Here is a 22,941-nt window from a genome sequence, read left to right as displayed (position 1 = left end):
TTAAGTTTAAATTTTCTGTATTTTTTAGGTTTTTACAATGAGTATGTTTTACTTTTTTTGTCTTGTTTGTTACTAGGGATTGAACCCAGGGGTGCTTAATCACTGAAATACATTCCCAGCTTCTTTTATGTTTCATTTTGAGACATGATCTTGCTAAATTGCAGAGGCCAGCCTTGAATTTATGATCCTCCTGCCTCAGCCTCCCAAATTGCAGGATTACAAGCATGCACCACTGTGCCTGGCTATATGTTTTACTTTTATAATTAGAAATTGAAATTGTTTAAAGAAATTGAAACAAATACAGAAAAATCAGAGGTTCTTATGAGTGAGTTGAATAAATAGTGTTCTTACCTCAAAAGAGACAAGCCTGCACAATCACCCCTCAAGGACTCATCTCAGGCCACTGCTGGCGGAGAGCCCTGGACCTGAGTCAAAGGAAGTGTCCCAAGGATATAAAAGTTAGTGTCTGCTGCACTGCGAGCCCTGTGCTGGCTTGGGGCTCACAGCACCCAGCCCAGGCGTGCCCCGGGAACACACACACATGGACCCAGCCCTGCCAAAGCGATGCCCAGCCCTGTCACTCAGGAACGCAGCTGCTCGGGGCCATTCACGCCTCATCGATGCCCACTTGGTGTTCAGCGGACGGCAGACATGCCGGGGCACATCAGAGTAGCTTTGTCCTGAGTTGCATGCAGATAGCCAAGCAAGGGCAAGGGCACCCACACAGCCCGGGGCTTTGCTCTCAACCCAAAAACCTCCCAGGCAGCAGCCTGGCTTATGAAATCCAGGCACAGCTTTACATAATCGTGGGAAATGAAAAGAAAAAGTACATTCATACAAATGCATCCCCCCCAACCTCAATAATGTTTTCAAGATGGAATTTTATTTTCCTTTCTTTTTTTTTGATTATAAAAGCCAACTATGTTCATTGCCATTATATCCCAAAAACAACAACAACAAAAAGAAATGGGCAAAGAAACTCAGTCCCACCCTCCCAAGTCCACCTTAGCTTGGAAACTATCTTTGTAGACTTTTTGCTTCGACCATATAAACGATACCCAAGTGCATAAATGTACACACGTGCTTTTATTTATTTATTTTTATTTTTGGTGGTACTGGGGAATTAAACCCAGGGATCCTCTACCACTGAGCTACACCCCAAACCCTATTTATTTTACTTTATTTTATTTTAATTTTTGTCCCAAGACAAGGTCTCGCTAGGTTGCCACGGCTGACCTCAAACTTGCAATCCTCCTGCCTCAGCCTCCTGTGTCACTGGGACTACAGGCATGTGCCACCAGGCTGGGCTTTTATTTTTTCTTGATAAAAAGGCTCTACCTCCTGTTCTGTCTCTCACTTTCACTCCCTTAACAATGTATCACCAGCTGGACACGGTGGCACACATCTGTAATACCAGCAGCTCCAGAGGCAGAGGCAAGAGGATTATGAGTTCAAAGCCAGCCTCAGCAATTTAGCAAGGTGCTACACAACTCAGTGAGACCCTGTCTCTAAATAAAATACAAAATAGGGCTGGGATGTGGCTCAGTGGTCAAGTGTCCCTGAGTTCAATCCCTGGTTAAAAAAAAAAAAAAAAAGTTTCATAGCCATCCCAGAATTGAGTGATATGGTCTTTAAGAATTAATCAGTCCTTTGGGAAAGCACTGAACCTAAAGCTGCCCAGCTCCAGAAACCAAAGTCATAGCAGATTGGCCTGCAATTTTCGCTGGAGAGTTCCCAGAACCCCAACACAAGAGAGAGTCCTATTAACAATGCTGAGTCCTAGGCCCCATGACAGAGGCTAATTCAGGAAGTTTGATGCGGTATCCAAAGATCTGCATGATTTTTTTGTTTGTTTGTTTGTTTGTTTTGTTTGGCACCAGGGATTGATCCCAGGGGTGCTTAACCCCTGAGCTGCATCCTCAGCCCTTTTTATATTTGATTTAGAGACGTCTCGCTGAGTTGCTTGGGGCCTCACCAAGTTGCTGAGGCTGGCTTTGAACTCACGATCCTCCTGCCTCAGCCTCCTGAGCGACTGGGATTATAACCATAGTGTCCAGATTGTGCGGAGGCTTTTGCTGCAAGAGCCTGGGCCTTCATGTCTTAGGGTGTGCCAGCCCTGGGGCTGACAGCAGAAAGAACTGGGCCTTGACTCTTCCCTGAGCCTTTGCCAAGGTCTGTGGACTCTGAGGAGGGCCAAAAAGGTGCTGTGATGATGCCACCAGCGATGTCCAGGGCAGGGCGAGACAGGGCGCAACAGGAGAGGGATCTGGGCATGTGTGCCAGTGTGAAAGAGGGTGAGTGTGAGCAAGTGTGAATGAGAGTGAATGCCTTGGGTGTGCACAGGAGAACACGAGACTGAGTGTGAGGATGTGCAAGGAAGTGCCCATGTTTGTGTCTGAGAATATGAGTGTATGTGTGTATGTGTGTGTGTGTGTGTGTGTGTGACAATCCTAAAACCTGGGCTTCCTCACTCCTAGCCCAAGTGCAGCCCTTTCAGGTCCCCATAGGTTCCCCCAGAAGTGGCATCCATGCACCTGCATGGCCCTTCTCCCATCCCACTCACCCCTGCCCAGCCTGGCTAAATGGTCCTGGAATTTCCTGCTGAGGCATGCTCAGAATCCTCCTGTTCCACATTCCACCCCAGCAGGCTTTAGTCAGCACTGTCTAGTGCCCAAAGCCAATCTCCTGCCAATAACCAACTCGGTGGCAACGCTCAGCTACATGCCACCCCTCACTCCTATTTTCCTCTCAGGCGTGTGTTTGTGTGTGTGTGTATGTGTGTGTAATATATATATATATATATATAATATTTAATTTAGAGACAGGTTCTCACTGAGTTGCTTAGGGCCTCGTTAAATTGCTGAGGCTGGCCTTGAACTTGAGATCCTCCTGCCTCAGCCTCCCCAGCCACTGGGATTATAGTCATGTGCCACCATGCTCAGCTCAAGTATGTATTGGTGATCCAAGAGGTCCTAGGGAGCCAGCTGTGGGGGACTCTCACAGAGTTCATTGCACCTTCCTGGCTCCTGGAGGGTGCTCTTTGCCCCAGGCACTTCATGGGTCCTGTGGGACAGCTCAGACTTCAGCATCTATCTCTGCTTTCAGGTTGCTGTGGCTTTTGTTGTCACCTGATGCTGACATCAGGATGTCTGTGCCACTTCCTATCCTCCAACAGAGCACCTTTGTGTCTCAACTTTTTAAAAGGCCAGAATGGAGGGCACCAGTTAGAGCAGACAGATTCCCTCCCTTGAGGTCTCTCTGATGCCTTCTATCCCTGGGTACAGATCTGACACTTGCTGGCTGCATGACTTCAGGCTTATCATTTTATAGTCATACTTTCACTTTACATGCATTTATTGAGTGCCTGCTATGTGTGAATGACAATTCTCATCCCTGAGGATAGAGCCAGGGACAAGAGATCTCACCCTGGATCTCCTGGAGCTGATAATGCCTGTGGAGCTGGGCTCAGTGGTGCATGCCTACAATCCCAGCAACTTGGGAGGCTGAGATAGGAGGATCACAAGTTTGAGGATAGCTTCAGCAACTTAGTGAGGTCTTAAGCAACTTAGACCCAGCTTCAAAATTAAAAAATAAATAAATAAAAATAAAAATAAAGGGCTGGGGATGTACTCAGTGGTTAAGTGTTCTGACCCCCAATTCCAATAATAATAATAATAACAACAACAACAACGATGATGATGCAGTTTGAAGGAGAATCCAGCAGAGTCTCCGGTCACATAAGGAGATAGAGATGCTGCTCTAGATCCTGGCAACATACAAGCTGAGAGAAGAACTTTACTGGCTCAGGGAACAACAGATGTGAAACTTCTGGGAGGGAGAGAGGGGTTAATTTTGTTGTTGTTGTTGTTTTATTTTTTGGTACTGGGAATTGAAGGGGGGTGGGGGCTTAACCACTGAACCACACCCCCAGCCCTTTAAAAAAACATTTTATTTAGAGACAGGATCTTGCTAAGTTGCTTAGGGACATGCTCAGTTGCTGAAGCTGGCTTTGAACTTACAAATCCTCCTGCCTCAGCTTCGCAAGCTGCTGGGTTTACTGTGTCCAGCAAGCTTGGTGGTTTTTGAATCCAGGGATGTTTTACCACTGAACTGTGTCCTTGGTCCTTTTCCTTCCTTTTTATTTTTCTTTTTTTAATTTTGAGGCAGGTCTCACTAAGTTGCTGAGGCTGGTCTCGAATTTGTGATCCTCCTGCCTCAGCCTTCTAAATTGCTGGGGTTACAGCTATGCATCACTGTAGTCAACGTGAACTTGATGTTTTTTAAGGAAAGGAAGAAGACTAGTGAGCTGGAATGGATGGGGTGGAGGGCACGAGAACAGGAAAATAGGAGAGGCTGGGGTGGGGGGCAGGGGCTGAATTTTATTTCAAAAGTGGAGGAGGATTGATGGGAGTATAAGTTGGGGGAAACCAGGAGTTTTCTCTGAAGACCATAGAGAAAGTGAATGGGAGAAGTGAAAGCTGAAAAAGGCTGAGGGTGTGAGGGGAGCAGAGCAAGATGGCAGCAGGAAATCAGGCAGGATCCAAGGTTGGCCTTTCAAGTGTCATGTGATTTAAAAGGTGTGCGTGTCTGATTAAAGACCCAGGACCCAGGCACAGTGGAACTGCTGTGGACAAACAGAGTGTTGGTTCCCAAACTGACTTTAGGGAGGTTTAAGAACCATAAAATACGGCTGAGATCCAGGATGAAGTGGGTGGGCCCCATTTTTGTGGAACCTCAGGATGAGAGGAAGCCCTCCTCCGGGTTCCAGAGTCCCATGGTGGGGTAGAATCATTTTTCTTTCCATCATTACTCTGTCCCCAGCGCCACAATGAATCCTGTACCCTCATCCGAGACTAGGGTAGGTGCAGAGAGGCCAGGAATAGTCCCATTAGGTAGGTAGATGGGGAAATTGAGGTTCAAAATAAGGAGCCACAGAGTTGGAAGCACAGAGCTTTCAAAATATTTCAGAATTAGCCTTTTTTACCAGTCATGCACTATCTAAGGGCAGAGGTAGCACCTGTCAGGACTGTCAGGGTGGCATGCCTAGGAGCCACATCACTTCAATCCAAGCCCACAATCCTTGCTAACCAGATGTCATGGGGCCAGCCTTTTTGGGCTGGACCAGCAGGAGCTAATTGCTATGGGATACCACACTTGGTGTCTAATTGGGCATTGGGGGGTGTGGTGAGGAACATCTAGGTGAGGGCTGGCCATTATCTCATGACCAGGGCTCTAGGTATGGGCTATGCAGAAAACACTGGGGGTCCCCAGGCTGGGCTGGCACTGATGCCTCTCTTGTCTCAGAGTTTCAGCCCTCTGCTCAGTCACCCTTTCGAGGGTCTTATCTTTGGTAAAATGGAGTATGTGGTTTCCATGAGACAGCATCTGTAGACACCCCTACTCTTGGGGTCTTCATCCCTCTAGGGACTATAAGATCTGGTAACAGCAAAGGTGGGTACTTCTGTCCCTACAGCCTTGCAGGCAAACCTAGTAATCTCTTTAAGAGTCAGCTGTGTTTCTAGATCTTAATAATCTGTGAAAAACGTGCCCCTAGTAATTTCTCAGTTACCATTAGCCAGTATTTTCAGTACTACTTCTAGTATCTTCTCATGCTCCAAATAAGGCCTGGGTCTTTCTTAGAGCTGAGGCTGATCTGCTGGGGCAGAGCCTGACACCCACCAGACCTGTGATCTTGATTGACCTTGCCATGTCTCAATTAGCTCATCTGTAAAGTGGGATTGCCAATGATTACCTCCTCTCTCCACCCAAGACTGGAGGAAAGAAAGCGCTTTGCGAGTCAAATAGCCAAACTCTGAGCCAAACCTAGAACCTGGAATGGTGCTGCTGGTGGCGGCGGTATTAGCGTGGGTGCGGATAAGTCCAGCAGAGAAGCTCAGCCTGTCACCCAGGGCCCAGCAGCCAGTAGGTGCCCAGAAAAGGTGGGGGAAGGCCGGGGGCGGGGCCGGCGTCGCCCGTCCGCCTCGGGTGATCAGCACCCGCCCCGCCCCATGGGCGGGTCCTAGGGAGTCTTAACGCGCCCTCGCGCGGCGCCGGGCCTCGGCCGCTGCCAGTCACTGCTGCCTGAGCGGCTTTCTCTGGGTCTCTGTCCTCGGCTCCTTGTCCTTCTCCCGGCCACGCCATGGAAGGCTACCACAAGCCTGACCAGCAGAAGCTGCAGGCCCTGAAGGACACGGCCAACCGCCTGCGCATCAGCTCCATCCAAGCCACCACTGCCGCGGGCTCCGGGTGAGCGCCGAGCGCTGGGCGCGGGCCCGGGGAGGGGCGCCCGGCGCGCCGGGGCTCAGACTAGGCGGGGAAGCCGTTCCTAAGGCCTCGCCGGTTCCGTGTCGCGCTGCACTCTGCCACCTTGAGGGAGCCGGCAGGGGCGTTGTCAGATGGCGGAGGCGTGCGCCTCGCGGGGCTCCGGGCGCTGGCGCCTTCCGCTGCTCCGCGCACTCGCGGCCCAGCTACCGGCTCGGCCGCGTGGGCCTCGGTCCCTGGAGCGCCGCAGGCCAGTGTGCAACCTCAAACTGCGTTTCCCTCTCTGCACGGTGGCTCGGGGTGGGGACGCGTGATTGGCGAGGCCTCCCTCTGCGGCCAGAGCGGGAAGGCCACCATTATTGCTCTCCGGGTCCGGTGCTGCTGGCGCGGCCTTCTTAGCCCGTCCACGAGCCGCTGGTAACATTCCGCCTGGCGGATGGGGAAACTGAGGCTCCGAGTTCTCCAGGGTCGCGCACAGCCAGAGCTGGAATTTGAGTCCAAGCTGTCCAATTCGGGAACTACTGTTTTAACTCACTATCTTGCGGGAGACTCCCGTCCTGTCCTTCTCAGCACTTCAAACGACACTTCCCCATCCTCTTTATCATTGCCTCACGTTCCTATCACCCATGGGTTGGGGTCCTAATTTGGATCAGGAACTGCTGGGAAGGCCATGGTGGGGGCAGGGAGGTGGCACGTGGTCGCAGAACCTAGCCTTAGTGGAAAGAAAGGGGAGTATTTGGAAGACTAAATGAAAGAGTTCCAGGGTCCCGGCAGGGGGAATGAAGTCCTGGGTACTAATGCCTCCACACTGGGTGGTTTCAAGGATTCTGGTGCTCCTCTTGGGGCCAAATATAAAACTACTGAAACAGCAAAGTGCTGGGTAATGAAATGATTTGAGGGGCTGGGTAAGGAGTGATTTCTAAGGATCTTCCAACCAAACCTGTGTTTAGAACAAAAAGATTCAGGTTTCTGGCCAGTTTCATATAGGACATATTATTAAGTAGATGTCTTGAATTGGGGATCCCCCCCCCAAAAAAAAAAAAAAGCCCGGGTTTGGTATGTGCTCTCCATTTGTACCTTCTCAGAAGATTCTGGAACTCTTGCAAACCATTTCCCTTCACCCTGCTCCTGTGCATACTTTGGACCTATTATCTCTCCCCGGTTTATATCAGTTCTGCCCTTATGTCTTACTTCCAGTGGCACCCAGTACTTTCCAGTGCATGGTGTGTTCGCACACCTTTGTCACTTGTGCTGTAGTACTGAATCTGCTTCCTTGGCCATTTCATAGGGTCTGAGAGAGACACTAGAAGGAGAGACACTGTAGGCATCCGATAACTTGTGTTCCACATCCGAGCATCTTATGTGACTAAATAAGACATGCCTGCCCAGGATTCTGGCATCCTTTACTGTATTCTGAGAAAAACTCAGATTGTGTTATGTTCACATTTTATAGACTAGGACACCGAGGCTAGTGTATTAAGTGACTTGCCTGGTAGCTGTTGAGTACTATCTGGTATGGAATTCACATCACAGGAAGTCCTGTTGGGCATGTGGGCAGATCAACCTGGAGAATGGAGGGAAATAGGAAAGGGGAAAGTGAGGTGCAGTCATGGCAATATTAGCTTTAAAAGTATTTGGAAAGAAATGAAATAGCAAAACTGTAGGGGGCTCTCAAAACAGAGTTGTCAGTAGGACTTGGTCTTTATCATGTAGTTTCTACCAGGAAAAGATACTTTATGTGGCTACTAAGAGTTAACCCATGTTTACATTGTAGCCTGAGGGAGGAATTCAACTGAACTCAGAAAGTATCCATTTGCAAAAAAAAAAAAAAAAAAAAAAAATTAAACCTGTAATAGCTGTGTGTGTAAGTGCCGCGTGTGGTGTATGTTTGTGTGTGTGTGTGTGTGTATGTGTAGTGAAAGATGCAAGAAAGACTTCAACTAGGGAGGCTGAAGCAAGAGGATCATAAGTTTGAGGCTAGCCTCAGCAATTTAGTGAGGCCCTAAGCACCTTAGAGAGACCCTGCCTCAAAATGAAAAAAGACTGGGGATGTAGCTCAATCCCCAGAACCAAAAAAAGGGAAGAATTACTTACTTAGAGAAAGCTTATTTTCCAGAAGGAAGTAACATTGCTATGCAACCTCTGTCACAAGAGAGATTTTGAAAGGTGTATGCAGAGGGCGGGGGTGGGGGGTGGGGGGATAGATAGCGTTCAAAAAATATTCAAGGAAGGCTTGAGACACTGGCAGAGCTCAGGTTTCCCAATTTTATTTTGAGGCCTGCTGTTCCCTCACTACAGTGGGTGAATTCCCTCAAGCAAAGGCTCAGTTCCGAGGTCCTGGCCTAGTCTGGACTTCAGTCTCAGCTTAATTGACCACTCTCTCAGGGTGTTCCCTTTTTTTCTGGGGGAATTTGCAAGTAAAACAGGACTTTGGTACAATCTTTGCTGGTTACCCAGTGGGGCTGGATTCAGATGTTCTGTTACTGAGGACCCAGTTTCTTGGTTTTGGGAGTCATGATTTCTTGGAGGGAGTCCTGATTTCTCGACAGTTTTGTCACTCCTGTGCCATTGCCAACCCCATGTGCAAGGGACCTCACCACACCCCAGGAAGTGAGGACACTGGCCTCTGTGTTAGGAGCCAGGCCTGGAGGTGGAGGGACAGAGCCTTCACAGAGGACTTTTTGTTGAGGCAGTGCTTACAGTGGCCATCTCTGGGGTCATTTCTCTCTCTGCATGCTGAGGAAACTGGTCCAATTTCTCCAAGCTTTTGAAAAAGGAAACCCCAAGCCAGGCATGGTGGCACACTCCTGTCATTCTAGCTAATTGAAGGGAGGCAGGACTTCTGACTGAAAGAATTCCCCACGCAAAGACACTTCGCCGGAAGAATTCCAATTTTATTGCAAAAAGCAGTGTGCTTATATAGAACTAAGGGGGAGATGGTAGGGTTTAGATAAATGGCAGGCAACCCGTTTATTGGCAAGTTCTTTCAGATATCAGCTCCGGAGCCCAGGAATTAGTTCTCATTGGGGCTAAGGTTCCCCGCCAGCGAGGTTTGAAATTGGCGCCGGCGGGAGAGTTCACACGGGCGGGAACTTTTCGCGCCACTGCAGAAAAGAAGAAGGTAGGAAGAAAAGGTGCTTAGGCGCCATGTTGGGGTTTTTTCTCTGGGGTATGGCTGCCATTTATACTTTTCCCAACACTGACCCCATCTTTGGAGAGAGTAACATTTGACCAGACCTAGCTGATGGGTACAAGGAAAAGAGGAATCCAACCTGGCTCTGTTCCAAGCATCCTTGCCCTCGTTGGGAAGGCCCTGCCCATCCCAGAGCTTCAGTTCTTCCATCTTTAATGGAGAGGTTCATAGGTAGGTGGTCCGTTAATCTGTTTTTCATTTATAGTGAAATTCGTGAAGCAAGCTAACTTTTTATAAAGAAAGGTTCATTTAGCTAAAACTTTCATTTTAGATGCTGAGGGGGTCTAAACAACATGGTTCGGGTTCTGGCAAGGGCTCCCTACTTCATGGTGAACAGAAGTGATAGGAATGTGTGCAGGAGGAAGAGATCACATCTCTCACATCTCTCTCTCTCTCTTTTTTTTTTTTTTTTTGGTACTGGGGATTAAACCCTGGGGACACTTTATCACTGAGCTTCATACCCAGTCTTTTTTTTTTTTTAAACGCATGATCTCACTAAAGTTATCCAGGCTGGCCTTGAAATAATCCTCCTGCCTCAGCCTCCCAAATCACTGGGATCACAAGGTTAGGCTACCCGCATCCAGTGAGAGAGGGCAAATGGTCCCATAGTCCCTTCTAAGGGCATGCCCCCAATTTACCTAAAGACCTCCCCCTAGGCTCCACTCCTAAAGGTTCCACACCACCCCTCCACTGCCTAAGTGGGACCAAGCCTCTAACACATGAACCTTTGAGGGACAAACAGCATCTAAATTATAGCAAGTGGTTTTCAAACTTAGTTCCTTAGGAGCAGGGCTGGGGGTAGCTGAGTGACCAGGCCCTGGGATCCTACCACCCGCTGTTAATTGGTTTTGCTTCTAGGTGGTCATGTGCCTTTGAAGTGATAAGGGTTGTATCCCTGCTGCCCAGCTCTGGCATTTGGGAGTGTGTTGGCTGAGTGCTCAGAGTTCCCCTCCAGACTCTGGCCTCATGTGGGTACAGCCTGTCTGGGCAGAAAAGGGCTACCTAGGCCCACTTCTCCATTCAGACCGTGTTGGGACCTCCTTCAGCCTGGTGTTGATTGAGGCAAGAGCAAAGTCATTGAAATTGCCCCAGCAGCACCATTACTCAACTCAGTGTGAAGACGCCCAGGGACCCTGGAATGACTGGGTTCCTTGCTCCAGTGACCTCGGAACTCAGCAGGGCTAATGGTCAGTGTTTCTTGAAGCCGGAGACAAGATGCAGCCCCCTGGTTACAGTCTGGCTGAGACATCCTGGTGGCTACCTGTGAACCCTTCACTGTGCCCCTGGACTTGGCCTGTTTGAGCAAAACCTGGTCCCACAAAATCAGGAACTTTTTTGTTGCCACAGACTGCAGTTATCTGTGCCAGATGACCAGAGCACTTTCTGAGGACAGTCTGCAGAGGCAGGGCCTTAGGCATACTCTGCCCTATCCCTGCATGAAGCAAGCTGGCAGGTGGGTCTCTCTGACCAGAGCTCATACTGGGGGCATCTTGCTCAGAAGTCACTTGCATTCATGGGCTGGATATAATCTCTGAGGGCTGCACAACTGGTCAGGGAAGTGCAAATACCTGAGAACTTCCTCCACTAGACTCTGAGCACCCTTTTTTCCTCCTTTTAAAAACAAGTCATTAACAGCTTTATTGAGGTATCATTTACATATCATAATATTGTAAGTGTACAGCTCTGAGATTTCAAATAAATTTGACTTACGATAAAATTTTGTGAATTTACCACATCCAATTTTAGTACATTTCATTGCCCCCAAAGATCCTTTCTGCTCATTTGCTGTCTCTCCCCTTTCCCGCCCCAGTCCCAGGCAACCACCAGTCTATTTTCCTCTCTTCTGGACATTACATATAAATAGGACCACATAGAGATCTTTGGGGTCTGGCTTCTTTCACTCTGCATAACTTTTGGAAGTCATCCATGAATTAGTGCTTTATTACCTTATGTGGCTGAATATCCCATTGTATCTCTATTTCACACTTTGCTTATCCATTCACCAGTTTCTCTTACTTAGCAGTTTGCTTTTGTCCGAGCTTACTGCTGGCAGACAATGTGTCCTTGGGCAAGTGACTTGCCTTCTGTGGACCTTAGTGATCCTGTTCTCAAGATGAGAAGGAGGTTGGACTTAATTTCTGATACTCAAGAGAGCTGATATTAATGGAGAGATTGCCAGTTTCTCTACACTTAACTGTGTTCTTTATACACACACTACCTCATTCAATCACATTCAAGTGTCTTCATTTTACAGAAAGAAAACGGAGGTTCACAGAGGCCAGAGTCAGGATACCTCATCATTCACTTGTGCACTCAGTTTGTTCAAGGTGCTTTTCGGGCTTGAAGATACGACAGTGAAAGGACTCAAAAGTCCCTGTCCTCATAGAGCTTGTGCTCAGGAGGATAGCCAGGCTGTAAGCAAGCACATCGTGCCAGGTAGTGGCCAGTATGAGTGAAGAGAAGAAGGGTACTTTCATTAATTTTTTAAAATTTTGTTATGTTGTACTGGGGATTGAACCAGGGGTGCTCTACCATTGAGCTAAGGCCCCCAGCTCTTTTTATTTTTTTATTGTGAGACAGGATCTCACTAGGTGGGTGAGAACTGGCCTTGAATTTGAGATCCTCCTGCCTCAGCCTCTGAGTCACTGTGATTACAGGTGTGTGCCACTGGGCCTGATAAGAAGGGTGCTTTTAGATATTGTGGTCAGAGAGGGCTTCTGGGAGGTGGTGACATAAGGCAAATATCTGAAGAAACCATCTGAGATCTGAAGTCAGTTCATTTAAGGTAGGAGCCAACTCTGTAGCACTTGTACCCTGGCATCCCCTATTCCTTCCCAAATATTTTAAAAAATAGATTTGTACATAAAGAACATAAATAATATACATATGTTATAAACAGTGAATTTGCTATCTCTGTGAGTCTGTGCTTTTTTCACATATTTTATTGATTGAGATAACATCAGGGTTGGGTCTGAAGTGGAAGTCATTTATTTTTACTGTTGTATGGTATTCCCTTATGGAATATATTGCAGTTAATCTATTCTGTTGATGGACATGTTGAAAGTTCCACGTCATGCTATTGCCATCAGCGTGGGGACACCCTTGTTTATTTCCCAGAGCGTGGAGCATGTATTTTTCTGAGTTTCTACAGGTGGAACTGCTGGGTCTTAAGGAATGTGCATCTTCAGCGTATTATTTTTATATGGCTTAATGGTTAAAATATTACTCAAGTTTTCTATTTCTTTTCAAAACAGTTTGAGTAAAATATTTTTCTCTAGAAATTTTTCTGTTTTCATTTTTTTAATGTGGTGCTGAGGACGGAACCCAGTGCCTCACATTTGTCAGGCAAGTGCTCTATCACTGAGCCACAACCCAGCCCCTCAAATTTATTGACATTAGTAATTCAGAGCACTTTATCATCTAGGTTCATGCCCTGATTAACTTCCTGTCTTTTTTTTTTTTTTTTTTTCAGTACTGGGAGTTGAACCCAGGGGTGCTCTACCACTGAGCTACATTCCTAGCTCATTTTATTTTTTCTTTGAGGCAGGCATTCCTAAGTTGTCCATATTTGCCTTGAACATGTGCTCCTCCTGCCTCAGCCTCCAAGTAGCTTGGATTATGTGCATGTTCCACCAAGCCTGGCCTGTTTTCTTGATCCTGTTCTGTCAGAAGTTTGCTAAATTTTCAGTCTTTCTTTTTCTTAAAGAACTAGTTCTTCGGTTGGGGATGTGCTTTAGTGATAGATTGCTCACCTAGCATGCACGAGGCCCTGGGTTCCATCCCTGGCACTATTAAAAATTTTGTTTTGTACTGGGGTGCTTAACTCTTGAGGCACATCCCCAGGCTTTTTGTTCTATTTTATTTTGAGACCGGGTTGCTGAGGCTGGCTTTGAACTCACAATCTTCCTGAGCCAGCCTCCCAAACTGCTGGAGTTACAGGAGTTTGTGTGCTGTGTGCACCACCACACCTGCTCATTTTTCTGACTTTTTGAATTGATCTTAGCTATTGGTTTTCAACTCTTTTTACTTTCTTTTCTATAACATTCCCCCTACCCCTTCTTTTGTAATTTTAAAGTATTGGGGGTTACCTTGGTAAGGCCTTAATCAGTACTTGGCCTCCTCAGTTTGCTCATTCAATGAGAAACCCTGTGGCCTCTCACAATTCAGGGCCCAGCCTGTGTTCGAAGAGGGGCCACTTTGGGAATGGAAGCTGACTTCTTTGTTTTTTGAAGGAGCCCAGCATGAGTGGGAGCAGTCTTCTCTGGCTCTTTCTTTCAGGGAAAACAAAGTGCCAAAGGAGAGAGAGACTCCTATGGAAGAATATGTGTTCTCCTGGAGGGGGAGAGCAGAAGGGAGGGTCTTTGAGAGACCTTAATTGGGTCTGGTTCTAAGATGTCCACACCCCTTCATGGAACTAATTGAGATTGGAAGGTACTACTCAGGCCAGGATAGGATTTGCCAACAGTCAGGTCTGCTGGTAATCCCCACGTAGCACAGAATGGTGGACACTAGAGTAAGACCCTGTATCCTCTCTGGTTCTAGCCAGTTTGTGTCCTGAGGCCACTGATTCCTATGCTTTGGGCCCTTAATAGCCCTTTAGTGGTTGAGCTTAAAAGTAGCTGTGTCTCCTGAGTGTTCAGCATTTTACAATTTACAGAACCCTATCTCAGTAGAACCCTATTTCAGTCCTTGACCTTTGCCTTCCTTCTTGCCTCCAGTGACTGGGGTTGGGTCACATCACAGCTTGTAGATGAGAAACTAGAAGAACCTAGCTGCTGATGGTGGCTAGTGGTAACCTGGACGCTTTGCGAGTATTCTCTCACTTGTGCCCTAGGCACCCCTTCTCAGCATCTGCATTTGCAAGTGAGGAAGCTGAGCCCTGGGGACATGACATGAGCAAGTCATGCAGCTCAAGTGGCACAGACCATATCTCCACCCTATGACACTTTGCTGAGGAAGAACCTTGAAAACTCTGGGGAGGAGCAGAGAGGATGCCTCTTTTCTAGGGATCTTTTCTTCTGTGTGTGTTTACTTGGTGGGTGCAAAGAATGCCAGCAGTTGGCCGAACATGGGCTTTGGAGGGAATGAAATATTGCAGGCTTGCCCCTCCAGGGCTTAGCAAGGAGGGTTTAAAACGACCTGCACATTCTACTTTCCAATGAACAGTATCTCTTCGTGGGCAGCTACATGTGTTGGTTAGCTTTCTGTCGCTGTGACAAAATACTAGAGATAAACAATCTAAAAGACAGAAGATTTATTTTGGTATAGCTTCGGTTCATGGTCACTTGGCCCCATCACTTTGGACCTGTGGCAAGGTAGAACATCATGGCAGCCAGGAAGCAGAGAGGGTGGGAGCGTTGGGGAGGGGAAAAAGCCAAGGTCCCAATATCCCCTTCCAGGGCATGCGCTCAGCGACCTACTTCCTCCAACTCTGTAGGCCCCACCTCTGAAAGTTCCACCTCCTCCCAGTAGCACTATCCTCTGGGGACCAAGCTTTCAACACATGAGCTTCTGGGGAACATTTACGAGCCAAACCATAATACCAACTTCCTCCTTCCATATCCCCTCTGTCTGAGTCTGGGCATTCCTCTGCCACATGCCAAAGGTACTTGTGTCCTGCCAGAGCCATGTGGAATGTCACTCTGGGGTCAAGAGGAGGACGGGCGGGTGAAACCCCTACTCCTGACTTCCTTCTTTGGCCCAGGACTCACATGCTTCCTTCCCCACTATGGCTTTATCATAAGGGGGCCGTGGCTTTCCCAGTGGGGCTCCTCTAGGGTGGAGGGGGGAAGGGGAGGAGGCTGCCTGAGCCTGTGTAGACCGGGGAGTGAGTTCTCCAGCTGAAATTGGCACTGGGAGCCAGGGATTAGGGTCCCTGCCAGGAAGAAAAGCGTTCCTTATTTACATGTCCTCACCTCCCTCTTTCAGGTGTAGTGTGTTTTCCCCCCTGACCAGGAGTTCATAGAAATGGTTAAGTATAAGATGATTGTGTGCCGAGATGTGGGTACTAAACCAGCATGGATAGTTCTCCAGATTCCTCTACTAACCTGTCTGTGCTGGGAGTGACTCACCCCTAACCCGGTAGGGGTCCGCTGCAGGGGAGGAGGGAGGCTGGTGTGAGCCCCAGATGTCGCATGTGCTCTTGGGTTTGGCATTAGGCATGTTGTAGTTGTGAAGTGCCCCCGAGAGCAGTATCAGAGGCTGGGCTGAGCTGCATGTGGGGGAAGGCCGGGAGACATGTGCCCCGAGTCTGACGTCTTAAAAAAGAACTGGACCAGAGGGCGCCAGGGCTAGCCAGGAATTGCAGCAGCCCGAGCAGGAACCCCAGTCTCTATCCCTCTTCATCAAGTGGGTCCTGCCTACCTAGGCTGTAATCCTTGCACTTTCTAGTGTTAATTCCTTTGTTCAGGAGCCCAGGGCTAGAAGTGTGGGTTCTTGCTTTTGTAGATCCCACCTCAGTTCTTGTCCACAGGCAGAAGGGATTTTTATTTATTAAGATTGTAGCCTTTGTAGGAGATGAGATTGTATGTTTTGCTTTTAAAGTTCTGCATGAAAATATAGTTGCAAGTGTTATACCATCCCTCAAAATGCCCATCTAAGAAGCTGTCAAGAAGCCCAGCCATCCGATTGGAAAGCCAAAAGCCTGATTTTTCAGGCTTCCAAACCTGTGTGTTGAGGCTGCCAGAGGTTTGTGGTAACTTGGTGAGCCTTCCTAAACCCAGCCCCATGACCCCAGGGAACCAGTACCCTGAGCAGGTCAGGGTGCCCCTCACAAGTGGGCATACCCTGACAATCCCATTGGGACGTGGCTCTTTGATCAGTTATAGAGGTGCTGTCACTCCTCAGCTGAGTCCTGGACTCCTAGGAGCCCACGGGGGGTGGGGGGGGAACTGGCCCTTCCCAACACTAATTGCTCCCCAGTCCCTGTCCTGCCCCATAAGGTACTATGCTGGCTTCGGGCCAGGTCTGTTCTGCCTGATCTTTCTTGGGCCCCTTCTTCCTACTGATGTGAGCCCAGCCCCAGAGTTTTTCAGGTGCCATGACTGAGGGCCTGTCCTGGTGCCCTTGGGAAAGTATGGCAATACCTGGCGTCACTGGCTGGCCCCACTCCCGAGCAACCAGCAGTGGTAGCCTTTCACCCTGTGCCACCCTTCCAAGGAATGGGGGCATGTGGCTCTCTGATAAGTGAAGCGGATGAGACCCTCCTTGGGACATGTATCCCCTTGGTCAATGCTGTAGTTCACCAGCTGGGGCCATGATACACATGTCTGTCTTCTCTCCTGGGCCACAGCCACCCCACATCATGCTGCAGCGCCGCTGAGATAATGGCTGTCCTCTTCTTCCATACCATGCGCTACAAGTCCCAGGATCCTCGGAACCCTCACAATGATCGCTTTGTGCTTTCCAAGGTAAGAGTCCAGCTGGCCAGGTGTGGTGGCGCACACCTATAATCCCAACGGTTTGGGAGGCTGAGGCAGGAGGATCACAAGTTCAAAGCCAGCCTCAGCAACTGAGCGAGGCCCTAGGCAACTAAGTCCTCTCTCAATATCTTGCTCTGTGCTAACTCAGCTGATAAACTTTCTGAGCTAAGGAACATGTGACTAAATTAACAGGTCACCCTTCCAGGGCTCCCCCAACCCCTACATTAACAAGGCTCTAACTCAAAGGAATGGGGTGGGCGTCCATGGTAACCATGTCCTGCTGGATGTCCTGCTCAATCTGGGAGTAACAGGCAGGACTTGAATCCAGGTCTGGGGTTATTTGGTGATTTTCTGCCTGAGTCTTTTTTACATTGTGCCAGCTCTCTGAAGGGCCACACTTGCTCCCCCCGCCAAGACTGCTGCTGTACAGTAGCAGGGTTTTGGATGGGGGCACCCTGCCTTGCCTCTTCTGGGTGAGAGTCACAGCCACGAACCATACCCCAATTGCTCAAAATCCACCTGTCCTCAGGCCTGGCTCAGCAGCCTCTGGTCTCTCCGGGCAGGCTTTAGAGCTTAGAAGTCTGTCCAAGTCTGTTTCATGCCAGAAACCAAGGATTAGGGCAGCCGGCTGCCTGTTGGGGTTTTGGCCTCATCCAGCTGCCCAGCTGCACCCCCCCTGCACCTGTCTTAATGCGTGCCCGGCCTTGGCTGTGGGAATTTTGGGCTGGAAACCAAGGGACTGGAGAGGGATGAAATGGGAGACACGGCCTTCACTTGTTTCTTTCCTTGAAACAGATACCCCAGCCGGCCGGCTCCGCCAGGCCCTGGGGTTCATGTGCAGTGGGAACAGCCCCATGTGCAAAAGCTCTCCATCTGACCCCCCCGTCTACTGTCCATCTTCTGGCAGGGCCATGCAGCTCCCATCCTGTATGCAGTCTGGGCCGAAGCTGGTTTCCTGCCTGAGGCCGAGCTCCTGAACCTGAGGAAGATCAGCTCTGACTTGGACGGGCATCCTGTCCCGGTACGTGTACCCGCCAGGAGCTTCCCAGGTCTCTGCCTCCACCTTTTCTCTTTCCCAGGCACAAGGGAGCAGGGCAGGGGCCCATGGAGACACGGAAGGTATTAAGGCAAAGGATAGGGATGAGATGAAGAAGGAGGGATGGGAGGGATGTAGGCTTTGGGGTGGGGGGCATGTTGTATTCACCCCATGCAGTGCAAAAGGGCAAGTTCTTTTTTTTAATTTGTTCTTTTTAGTTATACATGACAGTAGAATGTATATTGACGTATACATATATGAGGTATAACTTGGGCGAGTCTTTGAGGCCCAGCCAGCAATGTTATGGGGTCAGCTTCAAGGAGTGCTTTTCCCCAAGCTTCTCTTCCCTACTGCCCACCCCTTTCCCAACTGTAGACCAGATAGATACAGCTTGGGAAGAAAGTTTCACTAGTAAGAAGGTAGCAGCAGGATACTGGTGACACCCCAGGGAAGGAACCTAGCTTGTTCCTCAGGATGCCAACTGGCATCCCTACAAATACTGGAGCTCACCAATTATCACAGAAACTGTCACTTTGGCCTGGAAACTAGAGCCCAGCGTTCTACCTATTTTGCCACAAATTCCCTAGCTGCTTTATAAGGTGGGCTCTGTTTATAGAGGGTTAGTCCCCATCCTGAGGTCCCACAGCTCATTAGAGGACAGAACTAGGAATTGAACCCACACCCACAATTACTTTGGTATGAGAATAAGAAGTCACATTGTGGAGAAAGGCCTCCTGCTAGAGAGATGAGTTCACCAGGTCTGGATGGGGGTGTAGCTACCCTGGCTCCAATGGCTGGTGAAAAACTGGGATACTGGAGGGTTAGTTAAAAATGTGCTGCTCTCTGCTTTCCACGTGAGTAACTGTGGTTCTCTGTTATGACAGAAACAAGCGTTCACCGACGTGGCCACTGGCTCCCTGGGCCAGGGCCTTGGGGCTGCTTGTGGAATGGCCTATACAGGCAAATACTTCGACAAAGCCAGGTAACACCCCTACTCACTATCCTGCCCTCAATAGTTATCGGAGTGGTCTTTAGTGGACCAGCTTTAACGACCCCCCCCACCTAGCACTGCCTCTTGCCTGGCTGGGCTGAGTATGTGAACCCTTCTGCCCTTACAAAGACCCAGTGGGGAATGGGTACCACGGCCAGCCCTTTTCAAATGGAGCAAAGGGACCTGCCCAGAGCCCCTCAGTAGTAACTGGCAGGCCAGGTATGTGCCAGGGTACATGGTCCTATCCCATCCTTTGCGCCCCGGGTGCTTTAGCTGAGGAGTCCCAGTGTTGCCCTTAAATCCAGTGCCTGGAAGTCTCAGAAGGACTCATTCCCCCACCCCCATGTCTGATCAGTCACCAAGAGCCTAGGCCTGGGCTACTTTCTTTTGTCTTGGAAAGGGTTGGGTTGTGTGTTCTGGCGCTTGAGCCTCCTCTTATTAGCCAGAGAAGAAACAGCCATTTAAGAGATTGGACCTGTGAGGGTGGGTGAGCAGCCTGGCTGGGTATTTTTTGCTATTTTATTTTAGTTGGTTTGTATAGAACCCCCATAATCTGTCCCCCAGATAGACAGCAGTCATAAGGTTATCTGCTCTGGCCAGATTTGGCCTGGTGGGCAGGGCTTGCGAGCTGTTAAGAATAACCACTCGTGGGCTCAGTTGGCAGAGTGCCTGCCTGGCATGCACAAGGCCCTGGGTTCAATCCCCAGCATCACCAAAAAAAAAAAAAAAAAAGAAGAAGAAACCATTTACCAGGCCAGGTATGGTGGTGCTACTCGGGAGGCTGAAGCAAGAGAATTGCAAGTTCAAGGTCAGCCTGGACAAAGTGCATAAGTAAATGCATATGTACATACTTAGCATACATGTCACCAGAATGGCTCTTTCATTCCTTTACTACCTGAGAGCCAGGCCCTGTGCTTAGTGTCCATGTTCTTTATCAGGTTTCAGCTTGATAAGCCCCCTGTGAGATGGGAGCAATGTGAGTAGTTTACCTCTCTTCACAGATGTGGTAACCAGGTAAGATGTTTGCCTAGGCCCTCTGGTCAGTGGTGGAAACACCCAGGATACACATTCAGAGTCCCCCAGCTACTCTGTAAAGGGCCCCAGGGAAGCACAGGAAATGAGTATGGGGAGGTGAGTGCATGGGGAGCTGCCTAGAGGAGGGCCCGTGGGAGGCATGAAGGACCCAGCCCTGCAGCCTTCCACCCTGTGGAAGAGCCACAGTCCGGCTATGGTGGGCTGGCATGATAGTGGGTCCTCCAGGGGCAGGTGGATGCAGGGAACCTGGCCCTGCACTATATTGTGGGAAGCATCTACTGTTTGCAGGCTGTTACTCAGGGGCAGGGGCTCCAGTAGGCTCCGCACCCATCCCAGACTCCCTCAGGCCAGGTTCACCTGGCAGCACAGTCTTCCTCTGCAGTCCTGGCTGAGCTTTGGGGCAGCTTAGCTACACCCAGAAGTGATTCACCGTGAAATGAAGAGAGAGTCACAAAGAATGGGATGTGGGTTTAAGAGCATTTTAGTTGGCCTAGAACCAGACATGTGAGTTAATTATTCCCTACAGTTGCTTGAAATAATTCCCTATGAAGGATCATTTCCTGACCCTCACATAATAGAGCAAGTCAGTGTAGGGAGAAGGGGTTTAGCTGGGTTCCCAGAGGCCAGGGTGGCTTGGGGCCAAGGTTGGCTAAAGCCTAGTCCCTCAGACTACCTGGGGAAAGGGGCCAGGTCACCAAGAAATTATCAGCCTGGACCAGGCATCCGGAGCACTGTTCCTACCTGCCATCTCATTTGAAAGGTATATAGAACAATATAAAAAAGAAATGGACATTTTTCTTATTATTAGCCCTCTTCCCCAGTTTAAATCTAACAATATATTGCTAGGTTTCCTCCATGTTATTGTAAAAAATAAACTTAGAAGCTAGCAAGCTAGCAATCTTCATATATATTTAAATTATATTCTGCTTTTTAAGATTGAATCTTTGCCAGGTATGGTGTTTCATACCTATAATCAATCCTAGCTATTTGGGAGGCTGAAGCAGGAGGATTGTAAGTTTTGAGGCTAGCCTGGGCAACTTAGTTGAAATCCTGTCTGAAAGTTAAAAAAAAAAAAGACAGAATCATTTATCATGAGTGTTTTCACACAATGTTATCTGTGAAGAGCTAGGCATTGTTTTTGTTTTTGGGTATTGGGGATTGAACCCAGTGGTACAGAGCCACATCCCTAGCCCTTTTTATTTTTTATTTTGAGACAGGATCTTGCTAAATTGCTTGGGGCCTCACTAAGTTGCAGAGGCTAGCTTTGAACTCGAGATCCTGCCTCAGCCTCTCCAGCTGCTAGGGTTACAGGCATGTGCCACCATGCCCAGCAAGAACTAGTTTTAATGATTACATCGTGTTCAGTTTCATGGATGTACTGTGACACACACAGGCAATCCTCTGTGGGACGTGAAAGATGAATCCCAAACAGTTCTGCTGCAAACATCACTTTTCTCTTTAGTTCATGATTACACATTTGTAATGTCCCTACCCCTAAATCTAACACCTTGGGCAATACCAGCTCATGGTTAATCCAAGTTTCTGTAGGTTCTCGTTCCTGTTTCTAACCATTGTCCAAGCATCTTAGGGCTTTAAGACACTCTCCTGACCTGAGCCTGTTGGCCCCAATCTTGAAGGCCAGAGCTATGCTGGGAATCTATTCCACTTAGTCTGATTTCCCTGGAAGTGGGTTGCGGTAGGTTCAACAACCAGTCTGCTTCCCTGGAATTTCTTATTGGGGATGTCAAGTTTCCTACAGGCCTCTCTGGCTTAGCCTTATCCCAGTGGTCCCTTGTGGGAACTGTTGTGCCAGACCAGAGCCCCTTCAGGATCCCTGGGTAACTGCACAGAGAGAGGAGACAGCTTGAGGTTAGGACCCAATTTCAGGAAAGCCCAGGTCTGGAATAGGACCTTTGGGAAGTATAGATCTGAGGCCTTACCCTCTGGGCCAGGGAACCAATAGACTGGCCTGGTGGAGTCCCCAGAAGAGATGCACCAGGCCAGGCGTGGTGGCGCACACCTCTAATCCCAGCAACTCAGGATCATGAAAGGATCTCAAGTTCAAGGCCAGCTGGGTCAACTTAGGGAGACCCTGTTTCAAAATTTAAAAAGGGCTGAGAATGTAGCTCAGTGATAGAGCATCCCTGGGTTTAGTCTCAAAAAAGAGAGAGAGAAGTCGCAGACGGGGGAATGCAGGGAGCTCTCCCGGCCTGGCAGCCTGTGGCAGTGCTGAGTCATGCTGACAGCTGTGGCTGGCTGCCCGTCTCCCGTCTCTCCCTGCTTTCTCTGCCTTTGCCCTGCAGCAAGGAGACTGGAGACCTGGATGGCTGAGCTTGCAGCCAGGTCAATGGCCTTTCCCTGAAGCAGCAAAAGGGCAGTTGTGTCCCTATGATCCCAGTCAGGCACCAGCTTCGTTCCCTAGGGCCATACTCTGGGCAGGTAAGGGGATCCCCAAGTCCTGCTGCCCCCATCCAGTGTCCTAACACAGCCAGGAGGAGACAGTCTATCTAGGCTGCCGACAGATTGGAATCCCGCTCAGCTACTTATCACAGCGTGGTCTTCATACAAGTCCCTTGGCCATTCTGAGCCCGTTTCCTTGTCCACGTGTTGTGGGAGTAACAAATGAACTTACCTGGAGAGGGTTACTCGGCACAGAGCCTGTCACTGACCCTGCTCCTGAGTGCCATAGGCCACACTGTGAAGGGAGGTAGTTACTCTTTCTATGCCTGTTGCTGCTACCCCTCACATCTCTGGGGCTGGGGTCAGAGTCTCTGAGCTGATCCCCTGCCTCCACCCTCCCCTGCAGCCCAAGAAAGTTCTATTTTCTGGGTGTTCTTCCTGAGTTCAGTGCTCTTTTGCCATGTCACACTGCCTTGAAAAGGGCATACTTGCCTATGTTGAGTGTAGAAGGCCCCTGGGGTGGAGAAAGGACTAGGCCCAGCTCCAGTCTTAGGGCTTGGGAGAGCCCACTCCATAGGCAACTGGTCCCCATGCTGTCTTCAGG

At 49.1% G+C, this 22,941-nt stretch overlaps 1 protein-coding gene across 1 annotated transcript in view; it reads left to right on the top strand.

Moving 5' to 3' along the window:
* The first annotated feature begins 6,037 nt into the window (after window positions 1-6,037).
* Window positions 6,038-22,941, top strand: part of Tkt (transketolase) — a 28,251-nt gene continuing 11,347 nt past the window's right edge. Inside the window, exons 1-4 of the mRNA XM_027947831.2 lie at window positions 6,038-6,246; window positions 16,746-16,863; window positions 17,783-17,896; window positions 18,796-18,893. Coding sequence (XP_027803632.1) covers window positions 6,140-6,246; window positions 16,746-16,863; window positions 17,783-17,896; window positions 18,796-18,893 — 437 coding nt within the window. The 5' untranslated portion in view covers window positions 6,038-6,139. The remainder of the gene's footprint in view (window positions 6,247-16,745; window positions 16,864-17,782; window positions 17,897-18,795; window positions 18,894-22,941) is intronic.

Source organism: Marmota flaviventris, chromosome 1 (genome assembly GCF_047511675.1).
Source record: "Marmota flaviventris isolate mMarFla1 chromosome 1, mMarFla1.hap1, whole genome shotgun sequence".
Lineage (NCBI taxonomy): Eukaryota > Metazoa > Chordata > Mammalia > Rodentia > Sciuridae > Marmota > Marmota flaviventris.
This window is presented reverse-complemented; position numbering and strand designations above follow the sequence as displayed.